Source organism: Hemibagrus wyckioides, linkage group LG13, assembly GCF_019097595.1.
Source record: "Hemibagrus wyckioides isolate EC202008001 linkage group LG13, SWU_Hwy_1.0, whole genome shotgun sequence".
NCBI lineage: Eukaryota > Metazoa > Chordata > Actinopteri > Siluriformes > Bagridae > Hemibagrus > Hemibagrus wyckioides.
The window spans coordinates 19,827,898-19,855,216 of NC_080722.1; the positions used below are offsets into that span (position 1 = coordinate 19,827,898).

The window sequence follows — 27,319 nt, forward strand, 5'->3', positions numbered from 1 at the left end:
TAAACGTTTCAGGACTGACTCACTCGACGTTGCTGAAGAGCTAACAGAAGGAGACTGATGGAGAAATCTGTCCATTTTAATTTGACTCCGTCTCAGAAATCCATCTTTATTGGGAATGCGTAGTTGCTAATATTAATTAAATTAAATTCAGTTCATTTGTATAACGCCTTTTACAATGGAGATTGTCTCAAAGCAGCTTTACAAAAGTAGAGAAACAGAGAAAGGAGGAAAAAATGATTACATTAAATTATTAAACTATTTTATCCCTAATGAGCAAGCCTGCGGTGGCAAGGAAAAACTCCCTGCGATGATATGAGAAAGAAACCTTGAGAGGAACCAGGCTCGGAAAGGAACCTCATCCTCATTTGGGTGACACTGGACAGTAAATAATGTAAATGTAACTAAATAATGTCCTTACAACAGCAACTAAGGGCCCATGAGGAACTTTTAGGTCGATATAGTTTCTGCGTTCATTATAGGCACTATAAGGCAATATTCATTTGTGACTTGCATAAAAAACAAAAGAGGAGCTTCTTAAACCCATAAATCAAGTGACAGCGTCACGACCCCAAATTTCTCTTGAGTAAAGAAAATGGAGCTGCCTTTAAAAAAAGGAGGGATTTTATATTTGGCAACCACGCTGGAAAAAAAAATCTCTGCTTTCTCGCCACTTTTTCCCAGTCTCGCGCTCACACAAACCCAGTGGGACAGATGTGCAGTGTCACTCCTGGACTTTGTGTGTGTGTGTTAGTCCGGTTTTGCCTGGTTGTTTCCTCCATGATGTCCCGCTCGAGGTTGATCCTGAGTGCGGTGCTCGCGCTGTGGGCGTGCGGCTCGTGCAGCCCGGGGCCGGTGGAGGACGTGCTCGTGGACTCATACTCACGACCAAAGCGCTGCATCAGAGAGGTGAAGAAAGGAGATCTGGTGCGCTATCACTACAACGCCACGTTTACTGACGGCAGACAGTTTGACTCCAGGTACCGGGAGGGGGGATTCCTTTTACATAAATACACACCTGCACGCGCAGCAATGATGCAGCAACACAAACAATTAACGAGTCGGAGTTAACTGTAGGTAAATATTTATGCATAGACCTGAGGGAAGTGTGCTGCATGTCAACGTGTAATTTCCTGTCTTCAGGACTTCATGAGCAGTTCGTGTAGCTCACGGTCAGAATGCCGGGGCCTGCAGTGCAACCTCAGTAAACAGTAGAGAACTTTGCTGGTGAAGGAGAACTCTATAGTTCCAGCACAACTTACTGTTTCTGCTGTGCTGACCAAACCAAACTACCCATCCATCCATTTTCTATACCCGCTTTATTCCTAATTAGAGTCACAGGGGTCTGCTGGAGCCTATCCCAGCACACATTGGGCGAAAGGCAGGGGTAAACCCTGGACAGGTCGCCAGTCCATCACAGGCCCACACATATACACAGACAACCACACACACTCACTCCTACGGGCAATTTAGAATTACCAATCAACCTAATGTACATGTTTTTGCACTGTGGGAGGGAGTACCTGGTACGGGGAGAACATGAAAATTCCACACAGAAAGGCCCCTGCCTTTTCAAACCCAGGATTCAAACCCAGGACCTTCTGGCTGTGAGGAAACAGTGCTAACCACTAAGCTACCATATTGCCCCAAACCAAACTAAAAGCTCAGAATTACCACGGTTATGGTATGTTTACATTCAGCCACGCCCACAAATAGCCAAAAAAGGTGAAGCGAGCTTAAAAGCTACAAAATGATGAATAAACAGCAGACAGAGTGTCTCTTAATGGTGATGTGTGCTAAACCATTCAATAATGCAGCTCAGCTACTGCAGCACACACACACACAATATATTAGCTCTGAAACGAGCGAGTTTCACAAAATGTTTTTTGACTTGACCATGTATCCTTATAGAACTCCTCAATAATTATTTGAAGACGATTAATCCGAGTTCACACTCTCAACACTCCTTATATGAACATTTACACAAACCCGAGCAAAATGTCCAATACAAACTCTTTTCTGAACTAAAATGTCATCTTGAACACCATGTTTTTTTTTGTGTGTGTGTGTAAATGCCCGTGAGTGATTTATTTAATAATTTGGTTTGTATCCAGAGCAATAAATAAAGGCCTATTTGTAAACGCTTATGGCACTCATGTTACAGCACTCAGTTTTCTCCTGGATTTAATTCTTGTTATTGTCAGACCACTTGTGTGTAAACCTGTGTTAAATGTTACACTTTAGTCTGGGTGTTAAACGGGAAAAGCCATTTTGTGACCTTCAGTTCCATGAGCTGATTATTAGTTCTAGGTTTGAGGCAACATTCCAGCTGTGTAGCAGAAGTTAAAATAATCCATTGGGCCCTGAAAGGTCACAGGTTCACTGAAACGTTGCTGTTTCTGTGCTCTCTTAAAAGTTCTCAGTCTTCAGAAAATATTTCTGGGAAAGAAGCTAAGTGAAAAATTCCAGGGTTACATGTCATGGGTTCTTTAAAAATGTTCCTGGGTTCAAAAGTTGGTTCATGATCAGGTTCCTGTGGTGAAAACACATGCAGATGTACAGTAGCTGCAGGAGATCCAGCCCAGAGACAGTATTTGTACTTGTGTGTGGTCTGTCTGTCTATGTCTCTGTCTGTTTGTCTGACACAATATTCAAAGTAATTATAAATGTGCTTCCTGTGTGTGTGTGTGTGTGTGTGTGTACCATAGTTATGACAGAGGCACAGCGTTCTTTGTAAAGGTTGGTGACGGACGTCAGATTGCTGGAGTGGACAAAGGCATTGTGGGAATGTGTGTAAATGAGCGCAGGAAGATCACTGTCCCACCACATTTGGCTTATGGCAGTCAGGGAGCAGGTAACACACACACACACACATATTCCCTCTTCCTTGATCTTCCTTGTCTTTCTTTCACTCTGCCTCACTGTAATTTTTTCTGTTTCTCTGTCTTGCTCATCTCTCTCTCTCTCTCTCTCTCTCTCTCTCTCTCTCTCTCTCTCTCTCAGGTAACACCATTCCCCCTGACTCAACTCTGGTGTTTGACCTCATCCTGCTTGACATCTTCAACATGGCGGATCGTGTAAAGACAGAGATAATAAAGACACAGCAGAACTGCACGCGCTCCGTCAAGAAGACTGATTTTGTCCGATTTCACTTCAACGGAAGTCTGCTGGACGGCACGCATTTTGACTCCAGGTGAGTGGAAGACGAATAACGAAGAGGATGAGGAGAACCTGGGGATTACTGCTGCTATAGATCACTGTGTACCAGTCATTACAAAGCATGTAAACAGTGGGCATGTAAATTAGTGGGCGCTGTGGGTGTGTCCCAAACCACACACCCTATTCATTACACTGGCCGTGTACAAACCATCAGGAAATCATCATCATTTACGATAGAATATAAAGAAATGAAATATCTTAAATATCAGCATGTGTGTGTTTTAGTTATGAACGCTCTCAGACGCAGGATAATGTAGTCGGAGATGGCTGGCTAATTAAAGGACTGGATGAAGGGCTGTTGGGGATGTGTGTGGGGGAAATCAGAAACTTCGTCATCCCTCCATTCCTGGCCTTTGGAGAGAAAGGATATGGTAAACACACACAAAAACATCATCATAAACAAACAAAAAAATCAAGTGTAACTGTCTAGCAGTTTTTTTCATGGACAATGCAACCAAGTGTCAGTCAGTCATCCAGGGTGCCAATACTTTTTAATCTTGCTAGGAGTAGAGAGATGTTTAAATGCAGGATGGAGAACGTAAGTAAGCAAGGCTGTATCTCAATCAGAGGTCTAACAGGCATGAAGGGCACTAGGTAGGCTGCCTGGGCTATAGCTCACATCTGCCCTGGAGTAAACAGAAGTGAACAGTCATGCTGTAAAGCACATGTATAGAACATGTTTTCTTTAAACTCAAGACACTAGACAGCTAAGTAACGCTTGGAATGTCAGGTGCTAACTGCTAACCTAAAACCATGTCTTAAGTGCAGATGTAATGCTTCCTGTGTGGAATCGTGTTTCCGAGGTGATGCTGTGTATCAGTATTGATCTGTGGAGTGATTATGGACCACACGACCACACAGGGTTTAATCTCCTCTCAGTGTATTCTTCATGACTTTACACCGGATGAAATCTACGCTGCATGTGATGTTAATGAGTGTTGATGCTGATCAGAGGAACAGGTGAATAACTCAATAATCTCATGGGCTGTTCAGGGAAAGAGATCCCTCCTCACGCCACGGTGATATACGACATCCTGCTGGTGGACCTGCACAACCCGAAAGACGATATCACCGTGGAGATCCAGGAAATCCCTGAGCCCTGTACTCGCAAAACCATCATAGGAGACTACATCCGCTATCACTACAACGGCACCTTCCTCAACGGAGACGCCTTCGATAGCAGGTCAGCGCGCTGCACTTCATTTCAATCACATCATTCACTTCCCAGTAGAAATCTCCTCTAATATTTGTTGTTCTAAACATGCTCCACTTTTTCCTTCCATTTTGTGTTTTGACTAAAAAACTAAAAAGTTCACATATTAGAATTAAACAAATTTTAATCAACAAGGTATTTTAATCAGTATGAATTTAATGATTACATTTATATCAATTATATCAGTTTTGTGTTACATTGAACATTTTAATTTATTTATTTTTTAAAATAAAAATGTTTTCCATTTACAAGCATTAATATTTCATTAAATTCATGAATTTTTAAAAGTAAATATTATATTATTAGTATTTATTAGTATATAAGTATAAAAACAAATTTCCAGATTTTACTACAACGTTGGTGAATAACTACATAAAATAATTTAAAACGGAAATGAAATATTTATTCAAATTAATAATTAAAAGAATATATATATATATATATTTATTTAAAATATATATAAATAATGTAAAACTGTATTGTAAATATTTTAATTGTTAATAATCAAAAATTAAAATGCAGCATGTTTGTTATAAAAATATTCACACATTAAGTAATTAATTATTTAATTTATTTATTCAACTGAAATGAAGATTCCGAGGAAATATTTTATTGTGTTTTGTCAGTAAATTAGATGATGTTTTTCTGATGTTTTATTTATTTATGTTGCTTCTGGAGAAACTCTTCACAGGTTCATGTGTTTCATTGATGTAAATGTTTCCCTGCACATCTGTTTTAATTAATTAATTTTTTTTCCAGTTACAATCATAACAGTACGTACAACACGTACATCGGGCTGGGCTACGTGATCACAGGGATGGATAAAGGACTGCAGGGGGTGTGTATGGGCGAGAAGAGGAGGATCATCATGCCGCCTCACCTCGCATATGGACAGCAAGGAGCAGGTACAGTCACTAAAGGACACAGTGCTGTTCAAACCCCAGCAACACACACCTAATCACGCTTACACACCTGTCAATCATTCCTGCCTCTTATGCTGACTGGATCATCTGTCTGATTTATTCCTGTAACTTTTTTTCAGGTAAGGAAATCCCTGCCTCAGCTGTGCTGGTGTTTGATATTCATGTGATCGACTTCCACAACCCAAAAGACTCGGTGCAGGTGGACGTGATGTTCAGGCCGGAGGTGTGTAACGAGACCAGCCAAGTTAACGACTACATCCAGTATCACTACAACTGCACACTGATGGACAGCACACTGCTCTTCACCTCGTGAGTTTCACCAGAACACAGCTAACTGTCTCAAACACACACACACACCTGCCTCCGTTCCTCATTCTTTATTTAATGACTTACATACGAATTGAAAGAATTTTAGGTGAGGTTTTTTTTAGAACTGTTTAAAAATATAAAGAGGAGAGTAAGAGGCCCAGGACAAAGATGACACTCGTGAACATCCATCCATTGTCTACACCTGCTTTATTCCTAACTAGGGTCATGGGGGTCTGCTGGAGCCTATCCCAGCACACATTGGGCAAAAGGCAGGGGTACACCCTGGACAGGTCACCAGTCCATTACAGGGACACATATAGACAGACAACCACACACACTCCTAGGGGCAATTTAGAATTACCAATCCACCTAATGTGTTTGTACATGTTTTTAAACTGTGAGAGGAAACCGGAGTATCCCCATGCAGGCACAGGAAGAACATGCAAACTCCACACAGAAAGGCCCCTACTCATGAACATATAACGTATAAATCATTATGAGCCTGAGTGTGTGTGTTTATAGAGTTGGCTTCCAACAGTTAGCTAACGATGCTTACAAACTCATACTGCAGCTTTGAAAAGATTATCCTAAAAAGAAAAGGACAAATAGGTGCAAAAGTATTTGAGTTTATAGAGTTGAACCTTGTCTACCGATCATGTGAATGTCCGAGTTACACATCAAAACGATTATTTCAGTTGATCCACTGAAGGTGACATGGGCGGGAATGAAGGGGTGGGCTCAAGGAGTTAATACAGAGCGCAACATCACTAATTGTATGTCCATGTTCATCCTTTTCCTAAAAAAGTCATCTGTTATGAAAAGCAGTTTAAAGTGCCAGTGTTTACTACAGTTTTACTCTGGGTCTTGTTAAAGGTTTTCATCAGCTGTCTGTCCTGACAGCTCAGTGTGATGATAGTGACTGAGCGGGGTGTGTGTGTGTGTGTGTATTTTTATGCTGGGAGCAGGAATGATTACAGCGTTCCACAGGACGTGCTGTTAGGAGGAGATAAAGTGATCAACGGTCTGGATGAAGGTCTGAGGGGGATGTGTGTGGGTGAGAGGAGGATCATCATCATCCCTCCACACCTGGGACACGGAGAGAGAGGAGGTGAGACACGAGAGCGATAAAGAGCTCTGAACACACATACTGTAAAAACACGAGGAGTTTCATGTTTATTGTGGCGTTATGTTATCGTGATAAAATTTGTGCTGTTATGATCGTGCTTCAGAGACACTGATGTATCGTCACAGCCGTAATGTCTAGGTAAACATCTCTGATAAACACACACCATCCTTAACTGTCTCTCTTTCAGCGGGGAGTGTTCCAGGCAGTGCTGTGCTGCGGTTTGAGGTTGAGCTCATCTCCATGCAGAAAGGTGTTCCTGAAGGTTACCTGTTTGTTTGGCTGGACGAGATACCCGAGGAGATTTTTGAGGCTCTGGACATTAATCAGGATAAAGAAGTTCCACTGGAGGAGGTGACACACACACACACAAATTCTCTGTTCTCTATAATACTCTCTTAAGGGTCTAGTCCATACAGTAATAAGCGATAAAGGAGAGTATAAGGGGTGGAGCTTGGTGCTGCTGAGGGGGCTTGACTAGGTGCATGTGACTGTAACCCATAGATTGATCACAGGAAATAAATAATTTATATACACATACAGTATCTCACAAAAGTGAGTACAGCCCTCACATTTTTGTAAATATTTTATTATATCTTTTCATGTGGCAACACTGAAGAAATGACACTCTGCTACAATGTAAAGTAGTGAGTGTACAGCCTGTATAACAGTGTCAATTTGCTGTCCCCTCAAAATAACTCAACACACAGCCATTAATGTCTAAACCGTTGGCAACAAAAGTGAGTACACCCCTAAAGCCTCGTTCACTCTACAGGATTTTAAGACCGATTCGCAAATTAACGAGCTGGACGACAGATCGGTCTGTGATCGTGGGAAAATCAGCGGGTGATCAGCGCTTGGCAATCTTTATGTGTGAACTACTCACCGACGCATCAAAGAGGCTCGCTGACGCGTCGCTGACACCTTGCAGACAAAATCCAGATATCTGGCATGTTCGATTCGACATCACATGGTGTCAATTGTAGCTACGACCTCCAGCCAATGAGAGAGCAAGTCAACAGAGATGAGGTCACCAGAAGAAAAGCAGCAGCAGCAAAATGGCTTCAAAAATAGTGTGGACACAATTTATTTTATTAACATTATCAACATTTATCAACATTTATTTTAATAAATTAACATTTATTTAGAGCGAGACTCCTGCCAACGTCCATTTTCAAAACAAACCTCTACCGAAAGTCTCGCGTCATTTCCGGATCCACCTGTCGCGTGTGTTTTCGTGACAAAGCGTGGTTTGGGGGCGGCGTTGAATGACGAGAGTTGTTGTCAGATGGTGTGGTGTGCGACCCCCTCTTGTGAATTATTTACGAAGCGTCGCGCAGTGTGAACACCACAAGGTCAAAAAGTCATACAGTGAAGTCATGTCTGAACAGCAAAGCGATATGCCCACGGTTAAAGTCTTGTAGTGTGACCAGGCCTTAAGTGGAAATGTCCAAATTGGGCCCAATTAGCCATTTACCCTCCCCGGTGTCATGTGACTCATTAGTGTTACAAGATCTCAGGTGTGAATGGAGAGCAGGTGTGTTAAATTTGGTGTTATCACTCTCACACTCTCTCATACTGGTCACTGGAAGTTCAACGTGGCACCTCATGGCAAAGAACTCTCTGAGGGCAAGACCATACAGCGGTTTTACAGGACAGGTTCCACTCAGAACAGGCCTCGCCATGGTCCACCAAAGAAGTTAAGTGCCTGTGCTCAGCGTCATATCCAGAGGTTGTCTTTGGGAAATAGACGTATGAGTGCTGCCAGCATTGCTGCAGAGGTTGAAGGGGGTGGGGGTTCAGCCTGTCGGTGCGCAGACCATACGCCGCACACTGCATCAAATTGGTCTGCATGGCTGTTGTCCCAGAAGGAAGCCTCTACTAAAGATGATGCACAAGAAAGCCCGTATACAGTTTGCTGAAGACAAACAGACTAAGGACATGGATTACTGGAACCATGACCTGTGATCCGATGAGACCAAGATAAACTTATTTGGTTCAGATGGTGTCAAGCGTGTGTGGCGGCAACCAGGTGAGGAGTACAAAGACAAGTGTGTCTTGCCTACAGTCAAGCATGGTGGTGGGAGTGTCATGGTCTGGGCCTGCATGAGTGCTGCCGGCACTGGGGAGCTACAGTTCATTGAGGGAACCATGAATGCCAACATGTACTGTGACATACTGAAGCAAGCAGACTGGGCTGCAGGGCAGTTTTCCAACATGATAACGACCCCAAACACACCTCCAAGATGACCACTGCCTTGCAACTGCCTAAACCCTGCCTAAACCCTATTGAGCATCTGTGGGGCATTCTCAAACAGAAGGTGGGGGAGCACAAGGTCTCTAACATCCACCAGCTCTCTGATGTCATCGTGGAGGAGTGGAAGAGGACTCCAGTGGCAACCTGTGAAGCTCTGGTGAACTCCATGCCCAAGAGGGTTAAGGCAGTGCTGGAAAATAATGGTGGCCACACAAAATATTGACACTTTGGGCCCAATTTGGACATTTCCACTTAGGGGTGTACTCATTTTTGTTGCCAACGCTTTAGACATTAATGGCTGTGTGTTGAGTTATTTTGAGGAGACAGCAAATTGACACTGTTATACAGGCTGTACACTCACTACTTTACACTGTAGCAGAGTGTCATTTCTTCAGTGTTGTCACATGAAAAGATATAATAAAATATTTATAAAAATGTGAGGGGTGTACTCACTTTTGTGAGATACTGTATATATACATATCTACACAGCTCTAAAAAAAAAAAAAAAGACCACTGCCCAATCTCCAGTTTTGAACCCTATTGAAAACCTCTGGAATGTCATCATGGAGAGAGCATGGAGCCAAAACGCATGCAAATCAGGGTTATTCCACCAAATACTGATTTCTTAATGTTATTTAGCCAAAGCATTAACACAATTTGTTTACAAATTATTTGCATTTTGTTTTATTTGAGTTATTAAAGCTAATGCATGATCTTGACGTGTTGTCATTTCCTTTAAATATACAGTCTAAATAACAATAGTTATATTTTGAATTTAGGAGAAATATTGTCAGCAGTTCAAGTTCAGTTTTTCAACAAAAAATGAAACAAAACTGTTTATCTGACCAATACATGAACCTGTAAGAAAAAAACACAGAAGAAACTGATTATTTTGCAGTGGTCTCTTATTTTTACACTGTATATATATATATATATATATATACACACACATACACACACACACACACACACCCAGTAAAAAGTTTGGACACCTTTTAATTCAGTGTTTTTTGTTTAGGGATTTATTTTCTACATTCTAGAACAATACTGGAGATTTCAAAACTATGAAATAACACACATGGACTTAAGTAATTCATATGTAATGACAACAAAAAACAGTCAGTTGTTATTTTAAGACACGAAGGTCAGGTGTTCTGGAATAGTTCTTGCAAGAACAGTATTGTCAAGTGCATTTGCAAAACCCATCAAGCCCCATGATGAAACTGGCTCACATGAAGACCATCCCAGTAAAGCAAGACCAAAACTGACCTCTGCTGCAGAGGAGAAGTTCATTTAGAGTTACCAGCCTCAGAAATCACCAATTAACAGCACCTCAGATTAGAGCCGTTATGAAGGCTTTATAGAGCATCCGTAGCAGACATATCTCAATATCAACTGTTCAAACGAGATTAATTTGTATTTCGGCCGCCTTCAGCATTGTTTTACAATGTAGAAAGAAATAAACACACACACACACACACATATAAGACATCTGTCACTCAAGATATGTAAGAAGTAGAAAATTGTGTATTTAAATTTATTTCTTGTACATGTGTGGAGTTCTGCGTTCACTTTTTTCCAATAGTGCTGCTGTAAATCTATGAAAATAACAAAAAAATAATTAATTGGCAAGCAAGGAGAAAATAGAATTCATTCAAGGTTACTTTGAGGAAGGACATTTATATGCCTCGATTTTGGATATACTGATTGTGATCTCTGAAAACACACCTGAAGAGCGCAGTAAAACAAAACTATTCCAGATTAAATGATGTAAAGAATTTTATAAGAGCAGAGCTGCATTCATACACACACACACACACACACGCCAACTCTCTACTGCTGCAGCCTGCTGGACTTCTTGTATATCTTGAGTGACAGAGGTCTCTTCTAATCAGCGGTAAGAATTCCATTCTGAAGTGTCTCCTGTAACTCTGCAGATTGATATTTCAGTTGTATTACTGTGTTTCACTCTGATTATTAAATCCTGTACTGGTAGATGAACCACTTCACTGTTTGTCCTACAACAGCATTACTCTTGCTAGATCTCAGTTCAGACTTTGACTTCCAAAGTTTTGTGTGAGCTCAAAAAGGCTGATGTCCTGAATATCACCACATTTAACTATTTTCATGTCTTTTTCCTCTCCAGTTCTCAGAGTTCATAAAGCGTCAAGTGGCAGAGGGTAAAGGTCGTCTGAAACCGGCCCAGGATCCTGAAAGCGTCATTGGAGACATGTTTAAAAACCAGGACAGGAACGGAGACGGACGAATCACAGCAGACGAACTGAAACTCAAAGTGGAGGAAGACGCAGAGAAAGAAAAAACTCGGCATGAAGAACTGTGAGAGAGTCTCTCTCTCTCTCTCTCTCTCACACACACACACACACACACACACTCACACACACACAGTAATCCCATTCCTCTTAGAGATGAAAACCACTCAGGATTTTGTCTTTTTTCCAAAAGCAAAAAAACAGAACAGAACAGATCAGTAACTAAAGTGTGCTTGCACTGTTTTTAAGTTAAAAAATAATGTGGCCTTCACTCTTCAGTCCATACAGATGGAATGAGGAGACAGACTTTATTTTTTTCATTTTGTATAAAAGTGTTTTGTTGACTCTGCAGTGTCGGTGGTTTTATGTAAAATGATCTGAATAAATGACTTTTGGTGTGTAAAAGCTGAGAGGTTCCTGCAGTTCATCTGGTGGCCAGCAGAGGGACATGAACACGACACACTGCAGCTTTTAATATTTAGGATTTAACATTCAGTGAAACTGTGATCTAACATTACACACAAAAATGTTTCCTCATAGTAAGAAGATAGTTAGAAGACAGTATAAAGTATATGTGAAAAGACATGCAAATGTTACTCTAGATGGTAAAATGTCTTCTTGTGTGTGTGTGTGTGTGTATGTGTGTGTGTACAGTATTTTAAACATCTTAGATTTTCAAAGGAATTAGAAGGTTTAAAAAAGAGAAAAACCTAATACATAAAAATCTAAGGATGGAGCGACCACGGAAGAGAATGTAAAGGATTTTTATGTTCTGTAAATCATACATGAGACGGATGTTTTAATGAAACAGTTAAAATATCTTGAAACGTTTCAAAGCTAAAAATCCCTCAGAAAGAGAGAAACTGGGCCAATTTATAAAATCATACAAAAAAAAGTCTTTAAAAGAAAGACAAATTATTACAGATGAGATGAGACACACAGAAAGGAGAATAATTCAAAACTAGGAGTTGATGAGTTGATGACAGTATGTGACGACTCACTATCAGTCCGTTTGTCCCACTGACCTTCGACCCTCAGCTTATTCCTATTTGGCCAGTGGTTGGGATGGTGGGCTCCCAATAGACATGGAACATTACTGACAGTGAGGTGTTTCATCAGGTGTCTCATTGACCAGGTGATGTTCCTTCCCCCGCTGTGATGTAGTTGAGAATTGCGTTGGGAACATCCAGCGTCTCATCTTCCTCCAGCACGATGTCATAAGAGCTGACATAAGCCTCCCTCCTCTCCTCAACCTTCACACAGCAAGATACAAACAATTTAGATTAAATATTGTACATATGTAAATATATAAAATCACATCTCACACATTCAGTCAGAACTGAGGCAGTAAATCATTTCTATTTAACAAAACGTCAGAGTTTGTAGTTTTTAACAATAAACATCAGATAATTCCTTTTGAGTTTTTATTAAACATTGCAATTCAGTCATGATGAGTTTTAGTGTTTGATATGTGTTGAAATAAGCCCAGATGTTTTGTGGGTGTGTCGCATGGGTGTTTCCTGTGGGCGTGTCACCTTGTCGTTGAGGTAGCCGATGCGCAGGAGGTTTTTGAGGTCCTGCACTCCCTCGGCCATGTCCAGGTCTCCCAGTGAATCTCCCAGCAGCAGGACGTTGGTGCGATCGTGTACAAACTGGTGTGTGTTCTGCAGAGCTCCCTCTTTTTTATTAAAGGAGTGGATCAACTCACCCTTAAATGTACATGCAACACCCTGACTCACACACACACACACACAAGACAAAGAGATCATGTCTACTTTGCCTTTAAATGTAGTCTTAATGGTGTGGAAGGAAGTATCTGTATCTGTAATATGTGTCTGAGCTGAAGAGTGATTACATTTTCGTCGTAGTCCATGTAGTTGGAGAAGATGCGCACGTTCGGGTCGAAGACGCCATGTTCGATAATCACTTCCTCTAAAATATCTCCGACTCCAGCCGAGAAGATCAGCAGAGGGACAGAGTTCTGCTTCAGCACTTTAAAGAAAGACTTGTAGCCTTCTCTATCACACATACACACACACACACACACACATACACAGAGAGAAAGAGAGAGAGAGAGTGAGAACAGCATGTTCTGATTGGCTGAGAGCAAGCAGTATGATAATACACAAAGTCGTCCAGTAACTGAATTAGAAGAAACATCATGCATCATGGGTAAAACACCTCAACTTGGCACCCGAGCCCTTCACAGCCTGAGCCAGCTGGACTTTCTTGATTTTCTGCTGGATGAGCAAATCGTGAGCTCGCATCCACCTGACACACACACACACACACAGTTTTTTAAAGGCTGCTTTGTCACAATTCTGTTAATTGAGTAAGAAATAAAATGTAGCAGAATGAATCTGAGTGTTAATGACGGCGTGATCACTGACCACTCCACCATGTGAGGAATTTTCTCCTCCACAGACTTTGAGCTGTCGATCTCAATGGGGTAATAATGAGCCACCAAATTCGACATCTGCATAAAAAGGGGGAAAAACACAGATAAAACAGGCGAATTAAAAAATAAATACATTTTTCCTAAAAAGGAAATCGAGTCTCAAACAGTATGAGGTCAGCAAAAAAAAAACAGTTGAATAAACGACCAAATAAAAGCCTGAATGAATAAACAATAAGTTCCATGCTTCCTTTAGGATTGTAGCACAATATTATTTTTTTCATTCATAATCCAATAATGTAAATAATCACATCAAATGTGTGCCATTATATAGATTTAATAAAGGCATTTGTTTATTAACCCAACCACGGCAGATCTGAACCCATTCTGTATGATACAGTTATATGATCAAGTGATTATTTAATCAGACCTTTAACTCTAATAACTACCTTACAGTCCACTTCACTGTGGAATAAAAGTAACTTCACACTGCTGATTATTTTCCTGTAAGAGCAGCACACACTGAGAGTCTGATTCCTCTTCTCTTCAAAGTTTTGTACGAGTTTTAGTCATGAACGTTGGCGGTTGTTTACCTTCGCTTTACATTCCTCACTAATCAGATTGGTGTTGTGAAGAATATCTGAAGAGGAAAAATAAAAATAATAAACCGTTAGACTGATTTAATTACTTCAAATCATTTAACCAATCAGGAAACACTTCTGTAAAGAGCCGTGTGTTAATGCTGAGTGACCGCTGCAGCTCCGAGGGGATTCATGTAAGAGTTAACGAGAAACCGTTCACATCGTTTACATCGTTCACAACAACAACAACATTTATTCTGTTTACTCACTGTGTGTTGTAGGGCAGCGTTTCCCTTTATGAGCAAATCTGGTGAGTGTCATGTCGAAGTCAGAGATCACCTGAACACAAACACACACACACACACACGTAGTGTAGCCAGTCCTCTTACATGAATGTTTTTTTTTTTCCTGGAGGAAACTGGAGAACTCGAGGAAACCCACACAGACACTAGCAGAACATGTCAAACTCGGAATATCAGAGTTTGCTTGATTTTCCAATAAAATGTGTGATTGCAAAAATCAAGAAATCCTGGAGGAATGGATTTTAAAATGTTAAAATTATCATCATATGTATATATTATATTTCTTTATTTAAATATCATGTATTTCCTGATTGTTTTCCTCAGTACCTGCAGTGCAGAAGCTCCTTCTCTCTGCATGTTTCTGATGATGGTTTCCACTTGTCCTCGGTCTCTCATACGCACCGTCGCTTTGTTCAGCTCCGGAATCTGAAAAAGATAAACATTTAACTCTATTAAACTGATTTTATTTGAAAGATCTCTATTGTAATCAGATTATCAATAGATCATGTGAGAGGAAATAAGGTTTCTGGATCCTGGATCTGAGTTGATGGATGACGTAACGTAAAAAAGATGTATGGATGTAAAAAAGCACAGCAGGAATAAAGGCCTGGGGTTCGAGATGTTGATGATTCGGTTCTTACTGTAGTGCAGAATTTGGGGACGAACAGAGACGCAAAGAGTTAAGCAGGAGAGAGGACGTGATTGGCTGATCTGATCGAAAAATAGTTTTTTAACCGTATCAGGATGAACTCATTAATATAAACCCGCAATATGAAGAGAGCTGCTGTTATACAGAAATAATCAACACATGAACACCAATCAGAACGCAGCAGTGTGTTTTAAAAACCCTGAGACTCTCTAACAGTCTTCACTCAGTCCAGACAGACACAGGTCTGACCTCACACTATATCAGCTGATGGAAGACTGTTAGGACACTGAGAACTGGACAAAACATCCAGGGGACGTAAAAATGATGAACACACACACACACACACACACAATATCATAAACTTTCTGTTAATCAGCTTTCTCACAATGACCCTAGTTTATTTATAATACTGTTGTTATAATACTACTAATAATATAATGTCCTAAATAGTATAATGTACGGACGGAGTAGTGACAGCAGTAATCCGGAATACGGGTGTGGAAAATACAAAAGAATAACGAGGCGAAATAAATTAGCGTAGTTTTGTAACAGCTAGCGACGAGTCTTACCATTTTTAACATGATGTTCCGAACTGTGCGCGTTTCTAATGCTGAATAATCACCGTGTTTCTCCACAGGAAAACAAAGGAGTTAGGAATTTAATAAGAAAACCGGTGTGAAAATAAAGAGAGCTAATCCAGATTGAAAGGGTGATTTAGGTAGCTGTGAATTTCGCCTGGTCAAAAGTTACTTTAAAAAGCTGTCTTCTGTCATGCCTGCCTGATAAGAGGATTGATTAATGTTCGACTGAATCAAATTAAAATTAAATCACAGTGAGGGAAATACCATTTCACATGGCTTTGTTAATTGTTTAATGAGGGAGATCTTTACAGCTTCCAGCAGTATCCACAAGCACATGTAATAGATAAAATAAGAAGGAATATAACAAAAAATAATAAATACCAGAATTTAAGGCTACAAAAATATAACAAAAAATATAACGAATGACAAAATATTACACAATTTAACAAAATATAGAAAAAAAAACTAAATACAGAGATTTAAGGAATACATACAGAGATTTGATGAATACAAGATAAGTAATGTGCAAAAAAAGAATTTAAAGTAACAGACCTAGTGTGTTGAAAACTGCGTGTTTATGAGTCCTGTGCAAATCGCAGTGTATTAAAGAGTTCTGTGCAAACCGGAGTGTATTGTGTAGTGTATAGCTTATTGTACAGTCCAGGACAAAGAGTAGTGTCAGCACTGACTTTTCCCACCCCTATTGGAATTAAAGAGTCGCATGGCATGGGGGAGGAACGACCTGCTCAGTCTGTCAGTGGAGGGCACTGAAGCCGCTTTTCTGTCTGGAGATGATGCTGTACAGTGGATGAAATGGATTGTCCATGATGGACAGGAGCCTGCTCAGCACCCTCCTCTCTGCCACTGATGTCAGGCTGTCCAGTTCTGATCCCACAATCGAGCCCACCTTCCTCATCAGCTTGTCCCAGACGTGAGGCGTCATCCTTGTTGACGCTGCCTCCCCAGCACACTGCCATATAGAAGAGGGCACTCGCCACAACAGTCTGATAGTACTGATCTACAGTGTGATCTGCAGCAGCTTGTTGCAGATGTTAAAGGATGCCAGCCTTCTTAGGAAGTACAGCCGGCTCTGTCCTTTCCTGCACAGCGCCTGTGTTGGCAGTCCAGTCCATTTTATCATCCAGCTGTACTCCAAGGTATTTGTAGGTCTTTACAAACCCCACACAGTCACTGTTGACCACTCAAGTCACAGATTGAGGCCTGGGTCTCCTGAAGTCCACCACCATCTCCCTGGTCTTTGTGGTGTTGAGGTGCAGGTGGTCACACCATGCAACGGGGCCCCGTATCAGTTTTCTGTACTCGTCCTCCTGTCCCTTCCAGATACAGCCATTGTCCGCAAACTTTTGCACATTGCAGAACTCTGAGTTATACTGAAAGTCCGATGTGTACAGGGTGAACAGGACCCATTCTGGACTAACTGTAGCTTGTTTATTGAAGATGCAGGAGAACCACCTAGTAATGCATTACAATAGTCCAGTCTGGAGGTCATGAATGCATGAACTAGCTTTTCTGCATCAGATACAGATAAAATGTCCCTAAGCGTGGCAATATTTCAAAGATGGAAGAAGGCTGTTTTTGTAATATTGTAAATATGATTTTCAAAGGACAAGTTGCTGTCTAATATTGCGCCCAGGTTTAATAAGATTTGGACAAGTTTAATATTCATTTAAATGTGCAATTAGGCCCAGATTGCACATCTTTTCATTTTTTGTGCTTATTCAGCAGAATGTTGCATAAAGAAGGGTATTAATGTTAATTTTTTCAAACTTTTCATTAGTTATGAGATATTAGTTGTTATTGTTGTTTTGGTTCAACTTAACTGAACAAAACACTCACTGTTGTAGGTGTGATCTGAAATTGTATGCCACAGAAAGTGTCATGTGATTTCCAGAGAAAACCACTCCTAAACCACATTATACATTCTAGTGAACTATGATCATTATCATGATGTAGAGATTAAAATCACTATAAAATAATTTGAATGACCCTTTAGGTATCTATAACTTAAACCTGATCAAAAGACTGTAATCTATTTCAGGGGTTTTTAAACTGTGGGTCTCACAAAGTCACTTGGCTGCAACTAAATTTACGTTATGGTGAATGAAACAAAACCAGACTGATAATGAGCAAACCACTTTTCAGAGATTATTCTTTTTTCAAAGGAATTGTTTCAATTAAAACAAACACACACAGAAGAATCAGAAGTGTGAATCAACATAGCTGTTCTGTTAGTTAAGTGCACACAGAATAAATATCTGAAGGCTTGTTAGTGAACACAGGATAGACGCTTCAAGTATGATTCTCTGTGCTTTCCTCTTTTATTATTGTCCCCCAGCCACACAACACAAGGTTTCTATCTGGGTATTTCACCTAATACTACAACAGCATTCATTGGAAAGACTCACTGAAGAAATAATCTGATTTATTTGTGTTGAAGTGTCATGTGTCTGCATCAGTAAAGTACAACACACTGCAGCATTCAATGACCGTGCAGCGTGTGATAAAATGGAAAAGTGACTTTTATGCATAGAAATGTTGGCGAGTGCTAACATGAAACTCTCATAACTTCACCTCACCACAAAACCACAGCACCTCACCACAAAATATTCTGCATGCTCCAACAAAGGGTGATCATATTTTCTTCTAAAAAAAGAAGAGTATCTTCCACAGAAAAACTGATCTATGGCACAGCCAGAAAAAGCACTGTGAGCCTCATTTTCAGCTCCATATCAAATCACAAATAATTACTAATAAATTTCATGCTTACTTTTAAGCTTGAAGTAATTTTTAAACACAGATTTTCAGTTCTTGAAATTAACACATAACACATATTTGTACATTGTGTTCAGGTGTTATCAGAGGGTGGGGGAGGGGGCGGGGTTCACAGAGCTCCTCTACCTACCTGATCGGAAAAGTGAAAGAGAAAGGTGTTGTTTTCTTCGCAGGAATGGAGACTGCTCTGAAAATGTACTTGTATCTGTTGCTGTTAGTGTTCATCTGTGACGGTAATGTAAAGTATTATTCTGCTTGTTAGTGCTCTGTGAATTAACATTTAGTTATATGAAGCTCAAATGCATGGTAGGATTTTATCTAAGTGAAGATGTTTTTTTTCTTGATTCAACTTGTAATAGTTCGTCTGGAAAACTGCAGATCAACCTGAACCAGGAAGAAAAAATATACTACTATAACTACATTTCTATAATATATAAATACCTATATAAATACATTTCTATAATAGTTAAATACACTTTTAATCGCTAAGAAGTATGCATTATGGCATTTGTTAAAAACAAAAATTTAGGGTGTGGTTCATGCAGTTGTGGGCCGTCAGGTCCAGCAAGGCCTTCTCTGCTGGCCTAAACACCAGTGATCTGAATCACTGACTTGCATTTTAATATATTTAATATATTTTTACATGAATGTGTATTCAATTATTCCCAATAGTGTATTCTCTACATTTAGTAGATTATCTCTTGGTTGTGCTGCTTCCAGTAGTGTATATTTATGATAAGAGTATTTACCCAATCATATTTCAGCCAGTGGCTGACGTCATGTGTTGCCAGAGTGAAAATCTGCTTTAATAGTGCAGGCACCCATAGCTTAAAATAAGTGGCAATGAAATTGTTACATTAACCAATCAGGTTTCGAGTTGGCATCACTGGAGCCATCTAGCAGGCATACGATTATGTCAGCAATTTCCCGTCTTTTGATTGGATAATTGGAGTAGTCAGAGGCAGTGAACCACCCATATACATTGTTTCTATATTTGCTGCGTCTCATTTCGGATGCTGCGTCCTCCGGAGATTGCAGTTTGCTGCATGTATCATCAAGAATGTCTTTTTTGAGAAAAGTAACCGTAATAAAATTGACTACTCCTTGTGAGGTGTAAAATACGGTAGCCTAATTTCTTTTTTACTTTGCCATTTAATGGTTGATTAGTATCTATTACCGTGGCTTCATAATGATGGTGTAGAGGTGGATTAATTCAGGAAGGACACCAGTGAAGGCCTAGGTGTGAAATGCATGGCCTGCCACTGGGTTCATGCATTAGCAGGAAATGATAATGAGCTTCATCTGTAGATACACTACAAGGATCAAATTTTTTTTCTAGATGAAACTATATAAAGCCATGGGCTAATTGTCATGCTAATTGCTAATTGTCATGATCATTAGCATATCAAAATCAAGGAAGGTTTTCTGATGACAGACTGCAATAGCAGAGCATATTTACAATGTAGAAAAATGTTTTGTAATGAAATTACTGTTCTCACTTTCATGATTCACTTTCGTGATTAATTTGTGATTAATTTGAGGGAAAATCACTGTTCAGTGATTGGTTGACTGGAACAATGGTGATCAGTGATTAGTTGTCTAACATGATGCTCGTGATTGGACTGAACCTGCTCTCTCACCTCATATATATTTATCAGCTGTGATGTGAGCAGTCTCTACCATCTTCTCAACATCACTAGATTCATTTCAATGATTATTTTTTTCGTCATTCTGATTATTTTACAGTGAACAGACTTCACCAGGGCAAACACCAAGAACAACAGAATTAAAATCAGAAAAATAAAACACAGGATCAAAATGTTTGGAACCATCACTATCAGAATGAATCAAAATAGTTGGAATGTTTGGGTGAATGTCATTATGAATGTGCATAATAATAATAATAATAATAATAATAATAATAATAATAATAATAATAATAGTTGTTGGTGGTGTTAAAAACTACAACAGCATTCATTGAATGACTCACTGAATAAATAGTCTGATTTATTTGTGTTGAAGTGTCATGTGTCTGCATGACTGCATGCTGTGCACTTTGTTCGATGTAAAGTGATACCTTTCTTGGAAATTTCTTCCACAATACTTCCTAAATGATGAATAGTTAAGGTGCAAGCAACATGAACAGCCAGCTGCAACTCTCCTTCACTGCAACATTTGTTCTTAGAAAGGATCTGCCTGTGTCAAATAATGTTCTGGCATTTGAAAAAGGACCTGCATTTTCTCTGTTCTTTTCAGTAACACCATGTGCTACCAGATCACTGTGGTGAGCTCTAATTTCACTTTAGCAATGTTTGCAGAAGGCTTTTTTATCATCATTTGTAACGCCACGAATCCATTCCATTAAACCTTTTTCCGTCTCACGTTCTTTGCGATTTTTTTTTTACCGTATTTTCCCCATTTACCTGCCATTACATCCGTGGCCTCAACCACCACTCAACATTTCCGGTTTAACTTACGTATGGTCATTTCTAGATTGTGACGTGACATTGAACCCCAAACGCGCCCTTCCAATCAGGTTTCTTCCTGACTAGCTGACGCTGCAGCGGTCCTTGGGTTGCCAAGGTATCCCATCTTGGGATTAATCCACATTAGGAAACGGAACATTTATCTTTGTTAAGCCGGGGTTACACTGTGTGATTTTGGCCACAATTTGGTCGTCTGAGACAAATTTTAAAATCCTAAAGATTCCTATAATCCTAGGCAAAAATCTGTAGTCTTTGATCGCTGGTTTGACATGTTCGCCGACAGCCGATTAATGGCCGTTGCGATCGGTTTTTTCATCCGATGAACTTCTAGCAGTGTCAGAAGATTTCAGAAACTTTCCTGCAGTGTGACTTCTCCTACGATGACCGTCAAACCAACAACCAATAGGAGCGCAGAACCTGATGACGCAATTAACCACAACTTCAAACCACATCAGCGAAAATGTCGAAACGAGTCAGGTGGACCGTCCAGCAAGAAGAGAAACTTGTTGAGTTATGGAGGGAAAAGGAGTGTTTGTATGACGTGTCGTCGGTGCTGTATCATGACAGGGCTAGAAAGGTAGCGGCTTGGAGAGAGATGGCTCTGGAAATACAAATTTCAGGTGAGAAATGACATGACCTTTTAACACACCACTGATTCATTTAAAATTCTAATATATATTGTCTTTTGTGGCTTTTAAAGACTTTTATTGACTTTCATTTTACTTTCTTTCATTTAATGAAAATGAATAATTTTTTTAGCATCGGAAGTACAAACATGTGCATCATCGCTGCACACCCAGTTTTCCAAATTGTTGCACCCCAAACCCAGCGGAAGTGGCACAAAAGAGCTCACAGAACTAGACAGAACTGGATTCTCAGGAATTTAGATTTTCTCAGGTCTCACGTGCAGCCTCGCCAGGGTGTCAGTACACTTAATGTAAGTAAACCTGCATTTTATAAATATGTCCTTATTATTAGCCTAATTGGTAGTATGTATAAAAGTATCTTCTTCTTAGACCATTATTTTCATAATTTGCTGTAATAAATCAAACTATTAAAACCACAAATATTATGTAATTGTAGTATTTGGTTTGAGATGCATGCACATTGATTTGTCTTTGTCTTTTTGAGTCTTGAGACATGCAAAGAGAACCGGTCATCTAATATTATTTGTATAATTGTACAGAATGTGCTAAACAGCTCCAATAAAGGTTATAAAGCTCTCTTTGTATTATAATTAGTAAAAAAAATCTTAATAATCTTCATAATCATAATCTTCTATTCACTATATTTTGTGATTAAAAATAGTAATGTTCCTATTGTTTCTCTGTTCTCCATCTAGCTGGATGAAATGTACGACAGTGGAGATGACCAAGTGCTGCATAATGAGGAATTAGAGGAATCAGATACATCAGAGTCCTCTTCACATGATCCATCACAACCAAGAAGCTCCACAATCTGGCACAAGCAGAGTCAAAGGCCAAAGCTGAGAGAAGAGGACAAGTTGGAGAGGGAGAAGGTGGACATCCTGAAGCAAGTTGCTAGTTCTGTCTGTAGCAACACTGAAGATTCTGATGACATTTTTGGCAAACAAGTAGCCAGTGAAATGCGTCTTCTTAAAAATACAACCAAGAAAATACAGGCTAGGCGAGCAATAATGAGAGTTTTATATGAAGCACAAGATAGGTTCATGTCTGCACAGTGTAGGGCGCAAGTACCTTATCCTCCAGGCCCACCCACTCAGCCTACATTTTCCCACTTTGTGGAGCATTCAGCACCACATCAGCCACTATTTCAGGTTTCTCCTTACCAACAGACTCCTCTATCAACAAGCTACACACAGTTGCTCGATGGACGTTATACTCAAGGAGGAGATAAAAACAGTACTGAGTAAATGTTTTGTGTTAAAAGGTAGTTCAAATGAATAAATAAATGAATGGGACCCCAGATCTGTTTGGTTATTAACAGTCTTCAAAATATCTTCGTTTGTGTTCATTAAAAGAAAAAATTTTATACAGATTTTAAGCAACTTGAGGGTGAGTAAATGATGACAGTTTCATTTTTGGGTGAACTATTCCTTTACATTTTGAAGCTATGTTTGCACTGTGATATCTCAAGAAGTTTACATAATTATTTTTGAATGTTCTGATAGCTTGTTCTAAAAACAAGTGTTTGTATTACAATATGTTTGCACATTGTACATATTAAAAAATTGCAAAATTGAAACTACTGTTTGATTTTGATGTTCAAGAAATATGTGCAATAAAGATTCTGTTTCAAACAAATTTTATTTGCAATTTCATTTTTTTCAAAAGTAACTGCATTGACACCTTAGCAGTAAAACACTGGAATATAAATAAAATTGGGTTTTAAAATTGAGTAAAATTAACTATTTTACAAAGAGTGATTTTTAACTTTTATCAGCTCAAAAACAAAAAAAAACATTTGTTTTCCTACTATGGAAGTCGATGGCTGCCGTCAACTGCCTGGTTACCAAAATTCTTTAGTATATCTTCTTTAGCAACAGAAGAAACAAACTCATACAGGTTTGGACTAACATGAGGGTGAGCAAATGATGATAAAATTTCATTTTTGGGTGAACTATGCATTAAAAAGATGCTGACAAAAATAAAAATTGTTTGCAACTACATATACTGTAACTTTGTGCTTGTGATTTATGTACTGCAAATGTGTGGAACTGTGTGGATGGTTCACAACATTTGTTCCTGCCATGGGACTGACCCTGCAGTTGAGATAAAGTATGCCTTTAGAAGGTCTCTCTGATCTTTAGCAATTGCACACCCATTTCTAGCTCGGTATGTAGGTACAGGTACAGATAGGAGACCTGTGTCATTCCTCCACTCACCAGGGATGATGTGGTGTTCTGTATCTTCAGTATCGGCAAATCCTTGAGGGATGTATGTGTCCGGGGCATGTTCTCGCATGTAACTGTGAAGGGCAAAAGCAGCCAAGGTGATCTTTGTCACTGCCACTGGATCCAGATGGATGGTAGAGAGAAATACTCGGAATTGGTTGGCCAGTTTTCCAAAGGTAATTTTCAATGACACGTCTTGCCCGTGACAGCCTGTAGTTGTAAATGCGTTGGTCATGAGCAAGGTGTCTTGAAGGATATGGCTTCATTAAATCTGTGCGAAGAGGGTAAGCCTCATCCGCGATGAACATGTAAGGCATCTCAATAATTGTGCCTGGTAGTGGTTCAGCCAGAGGAACATTTAAAAACCCTTTGGTCCATTGCCTTTCGAAGATCGGAGTGGGCAATGAGGCCCCCATCAGACACTCTTCCCTGAGTACCAACATTGGCATACAAAAATCTGTACTGCGAATCAGCAATTGCCATCAGCAAGATAGAAAAACGGGACTTGTAGTTCCTAAAAGTGCTCCTGCTGTTCCCTGGGGGAAGAATGGTGATGTGTTTTCCATCGATTGCCCCAAGGCAATGTGGAAATTTCCACCTTTCCTGGAATCCTTTAGCCACATCTCTCCACTCAGTTTCTGCCACTGGAGTCTAAAAAAACACAAAAATTTCCCTCAATCTATGAAACAATAATAATATGTAATAATTTGGCACATAAATCTGTGAAACAAAAGAATAACGTCACATAATTAATGTTGTCTTTGATCAGTTTCTGATGTTTGTGCATAAATACCTGATGAAGGGTTCATAAAGTGAGGGTGTAAAGTGTTTTGTACATTAGGCCTCTTTCATGTTCAAGATGGTGCCACAAAAGGCTGCCTCAGTTCATAGCTTGTTGGTACTTTTACTATTTGTTTGTTTGTCCTGTTTAAAGTATTATTTAATTTCTTCCCCCGTAGTCTTTAAATGGTCTTTCTGTTCTCGTGCCATATATACAGTATATGTATATATGTACCAAGCGCTCATGAAAAACCACAACAAATTCCTTGTCTGATTGTGTACACTTGGCGAATAGCTCATTCTGATTCTGATTCTAAAGTGTCTTACCTTCATGTACTTTTCCTTAAGCACATGGTACAACACCTCACATGTCTCTTGAACAATCCTTGAAACAGTAGTCCGTCCCATTCTGTACTGAAAACACAGTGAGGCAAATGATTCTCCTGGAGATTACAAAAATATATCATCATCAAGTTCACTTTTATAATGTTGTGCACTTGAAAATCACAATTTCCTACCTGTGGCCAAGTGTCACAGAGAGTCTCTCCTTAGCAGTAATTGCTCTTCTCAGATGTGTGTGTGTGTCCTGTTTATGTGGGGAGAGACCAAATCCAGCAGATGTTCAAATTCCTGTACATTCATGTGAAGGAGATCTCTAAACCCTTGTGTGTCATCACTCTGTAGAACAGAAAAATATTGTGTGAATACTGTTATTGCCGTGTGAGTGAGTGGATGTACCTATTCACACATATATTAACAAAGTCACCTCTAAAAATAAACTATTCATATGGGGACACTTTTGATGTCATTATTTGTAAAGGCAAAATATGAACAAAGTAAAGTTTACTTAAAGTTGATAAATTACCTCAAGTTCGCTCTGTAGAATTGGAAGTCCATAACGTCCTCTTTTGCCCAGCCATGACTTGCTCCAGACACGTCGTCTTCGTTTTTTTCTGTTTTTATTTTCAAGGCATGTCATTAACAAAATTAACGCTACAGATTGTTTTTGTTTGCTGCTAGTTACCATTTTAGCGAGAAAACACGGGTCTGAACGTGTCACGGATTGATGACGTAAAACCCCGGACGCGTCTTCTTGTGTGTGTCCGTTTTTTACGCGTCTTGACTGTCGTACAGTCTGACATTATGACACCTGAGATCCTACAGTGTGACACGGGAATCATGTTCGTACAGTCTGACAAGCAACAATCGCAAAGGACTATTAAAAATTGCACAGTGTATGTCCGGCCGCAATACATTATAAAAAAAAAAAAAATAGCAACCCGCGGCTCCGTAATTTTTCCCGCGACTGGATTTTCATAATAGCCCAATTGTGCGGGTAAACCGCGACCCTGTCAAAACTAATCGAATGACTATTTAGGTGTCTATAACTTTCGCCTGGTCAAAAGACTATAGTCTGTTTTCATACTGGTAAAAAATGCCGTTTTGCTGGAATTAATTAATCGATTTGAAATTAATATAATTGATTATCAATTAAAATTGTATTTTGTACACAGCAGAGCTACAGTACAGTTATACAACCTCATGCTAAGAGAGACGAATGCAGGGGCGTACCTAGGATTTGAAAACATCAGGGGCTAATTGAGGAGAGGGGGTAAGCAAGAATAACACGTTTTGTAAGGGCATTTTTATGTAATTTTTTTAATAATAAACACACATTAACACAAACGGTATGAAACTTTAGAAAATTTAATTCAATCTTTTTTCTGACTCCTCCCATCATTTCAGAGTATTGCTACTAAAAAAGGAGTTCATTAAATTCATTACATTTTCTCTCTCACAGGTATACCATGCAATATTATCTCTTTTAATGCGTGTGTGTGGAGCAGTGCCGTGCAGATCCTTTATTATTACTATTATTTTACAATAATCTATATTATACATGCACCTATTATTTCATTCCTGATTTATACTGTCACTACTGTATGAATTATTCTTTCATTATTTTTTTTATTTTTTACAGCTTCTCTTCTCTTCTCTTCTTGTTCTCTCATCTCTCATTCTCTCAGCTATCTTACTGCTTGTATCTTGTCTACTTCATGCTATTGGTGACTTTTCTATACTATTTTTTTGAGGGTGGAATCAGAGAGTATCTCCGAGCCTTGAGCAAAACGGTCAATTACCATACTAGTATTTCTAGTGCTGAGAATTCCTTTTTCTATTGACAGAACAGCCGAATGATAGTCTGTTCTGGTCCATTGTTCACCTGTCATGTCTGTATTTTAACTTAAATACTGCATTAGTTGAATAATAGAAAGTCATGAGGTTCAGACTGTAATGTCTTAGTGCTTTAACAGTTTAGATTTTATTTAGATCTATCTTTAGGATGATTTAATTTAAGGCTTTTGTTCGTCTTGGGTATGGAATAATAATCAAAAGGGTCCTATATGTCAGGGGTTTTCAGAATCGGAGACAGTGGGCCTCCTTTTTAACACAACATACATTTGTTAGCCGACTTTAATCAACTGTGTTAACATTAAATATTAGAAGTTAGACTTTTATCTGAATAATAAGATTGTTGTGTTTTCTGACATTTTTATTGCTGTCC

General features: G+C 39.4%; 5 protein-coding genes across 11 annotated transcripts in view; 3 read left to right on the plus strand and 2 right to left on the minus strand.

Annotated features, from left to right (window-relative positions):
• Positions 1 to 652: 652 nt before the first annotated feature.
• Positions 653 to 11,716, plus strand: fkbp10b (FKBP prolyl isomerase 10b). Its single transcript, XM_058406620.1, has 10 exons — positions 653 to 977; positions 2,706 to 2,851; positions 3,001 to 3,190; positions 3,442 to 3,587; positions 4,210 to 4,399; positions 5,189 to 5,334; positions 5,472 to 5,661; positions 6,627 to 6,769; positions 6,975 to 7,138; positions 11,188 to 11,716. Exons 1-10 carry the CDS (start codon positions 712 to 714, stop codon positions 11,380 to 11,382), a joined length of 1,776 nt encoding a protein of 591 aa, XP_058262603.1. The 5' UTR covers positions 653 to 711; the 3' UTR covers positions 11,383 to 11,716.
• A 343-nt stretch (positions 11,717 to 12,059) lies between these two features.
• On the minus strand, positions 12,060 to 15,968 carry LOC131363770 (7-methylguanosine phosphate-specific 5'-nucleotidase-like). Of its 2 annotated transcripts, XM_058406621.1 has the most exons (9): positions 15,808 to 15,968; positions 14,917 to 15,015; positions 14,557 to 14,626; positions 14,300 to 14,346; positions 13,702 to 13,787; positions 13,493 to 13,582; positions 13,167 to 13,329; positions 12,847 to 13,041; positions 12,060 to 12,564 (listed from the first exon to the last, which is right to left on the minus strand). In XM_058406621.1, exons 1-9 carry the CDS (start codon positions 15,817 to 15,819, stop codon positions 12,436 to 12,438), a joined length of 891 nt encoding a protein of 296 aa, XP_058262604.1. In that variant the 5' UTR covers positions 15,820 to 15,968; the 3' UTR covers positions 12,060 to 12,435. The 2 variants fall into 2 exon arrangements, with proteins under 2 accessions (XP_058262604.1, XP_058262605.1); XM_058406622.1 differs by lacking the exons at positions 14,557 to 14,626; positions 15,808 to 15,968 and having other exon boundaries at positions 14,917 to 15,013.
• A 2,768-nt stretch (positions 15,969 to 18,736) lies between these two features.
• LOC131363873 (uncharacterized) overlaps positions 18,737 to 27,319 on the plus strand; it is a 37,574-nt gene continuing 28,991 nt past the window's right edge. The window contains exon 1 of the mRNA XM_058406829.1: positions 18,737 to 18,845. Within this exon, the coding sequence (XP_058262812.1) occupies positions 18,788 to 18,845 (58 nt within the window). The 5' untranslated portion in view covers positions 18,737 to 18,787. The remainder of the gene's footprint in view (positions 18,846 to 27,319) is intronic.
• On the plus strand, positions 20,529 to 23,244 carry LOC131363874 (uncharacterized). Of its 2 annotated transcripts, XM_058406831.1 has the most exons (3): positions 20,529 to 21,718; positions 21,858 to 22,035; positions 22,441 to 23,244. In XM_058406831.1, the coding sequence occupies exons 2-3, from the start codon at positions 21,874 to 21,876 to the stop codon at positions 22,990 to 22,992; spliced, it is 714 nt and encodes a 237-aa protein (XP_058262814.1). In that variant the 5' UTR covers positions 20,529 to 21,718; positions 21,858 to 21,873; the 3' UTR covers positions 22,993 to 23,244. The 2 variants fall into 2 exon arrangements, with proteins under 2 accessions (XP_058262814.1, XP_058262813.1); XM_058406830.1 differs by lacking the exon at positions 20,529 to 21,718 and having other exon boundaries at positions 21,725 to 22,035.
• On the minus strand, positions 23,423 to 26,106 carry LOC131363875 (uncharacterized). 5 transcript variants are annotated; one of them, XR_009206394.1, is made up of 4 exons: positions 25,619 to 26,106; positions 25,272 to 25,339; positions 25,081 to 25,167; positions 23,423 to 24,624 (listed from the first exon to the last, which is right to left on the minus strand). XR_009206394.1 is itself a non-coding variant. In XM_058406832.1 (4 exons), the coding sequence occupies exons 1-4, from the start codon at positions 25,778 to 25,780 to the stop codon at positions 24,316 to 24,318; spliced, it is 621 nt and encodes a 206-aa protein (XP_058262815.1). In that variant the 5' UTR covers positions 25,781 to 26,106; the 3' UTR covers positions 23,423 to 24,315. The 5 variants fall into 5 exon arrangements, 1 of the variants encoding a protein (XP_058262815.1); XR_009206393.1 differs by having other exon boundaries at positions 25,081 to 25,162; positions 25,272 to 25,431; positions 25,619 to 26,105; XR_009206392.1 differs by having other exon boundaries at positions 25,081 to 25,196; positions 25,272 to 25,431; positions 25,619 to 26,105.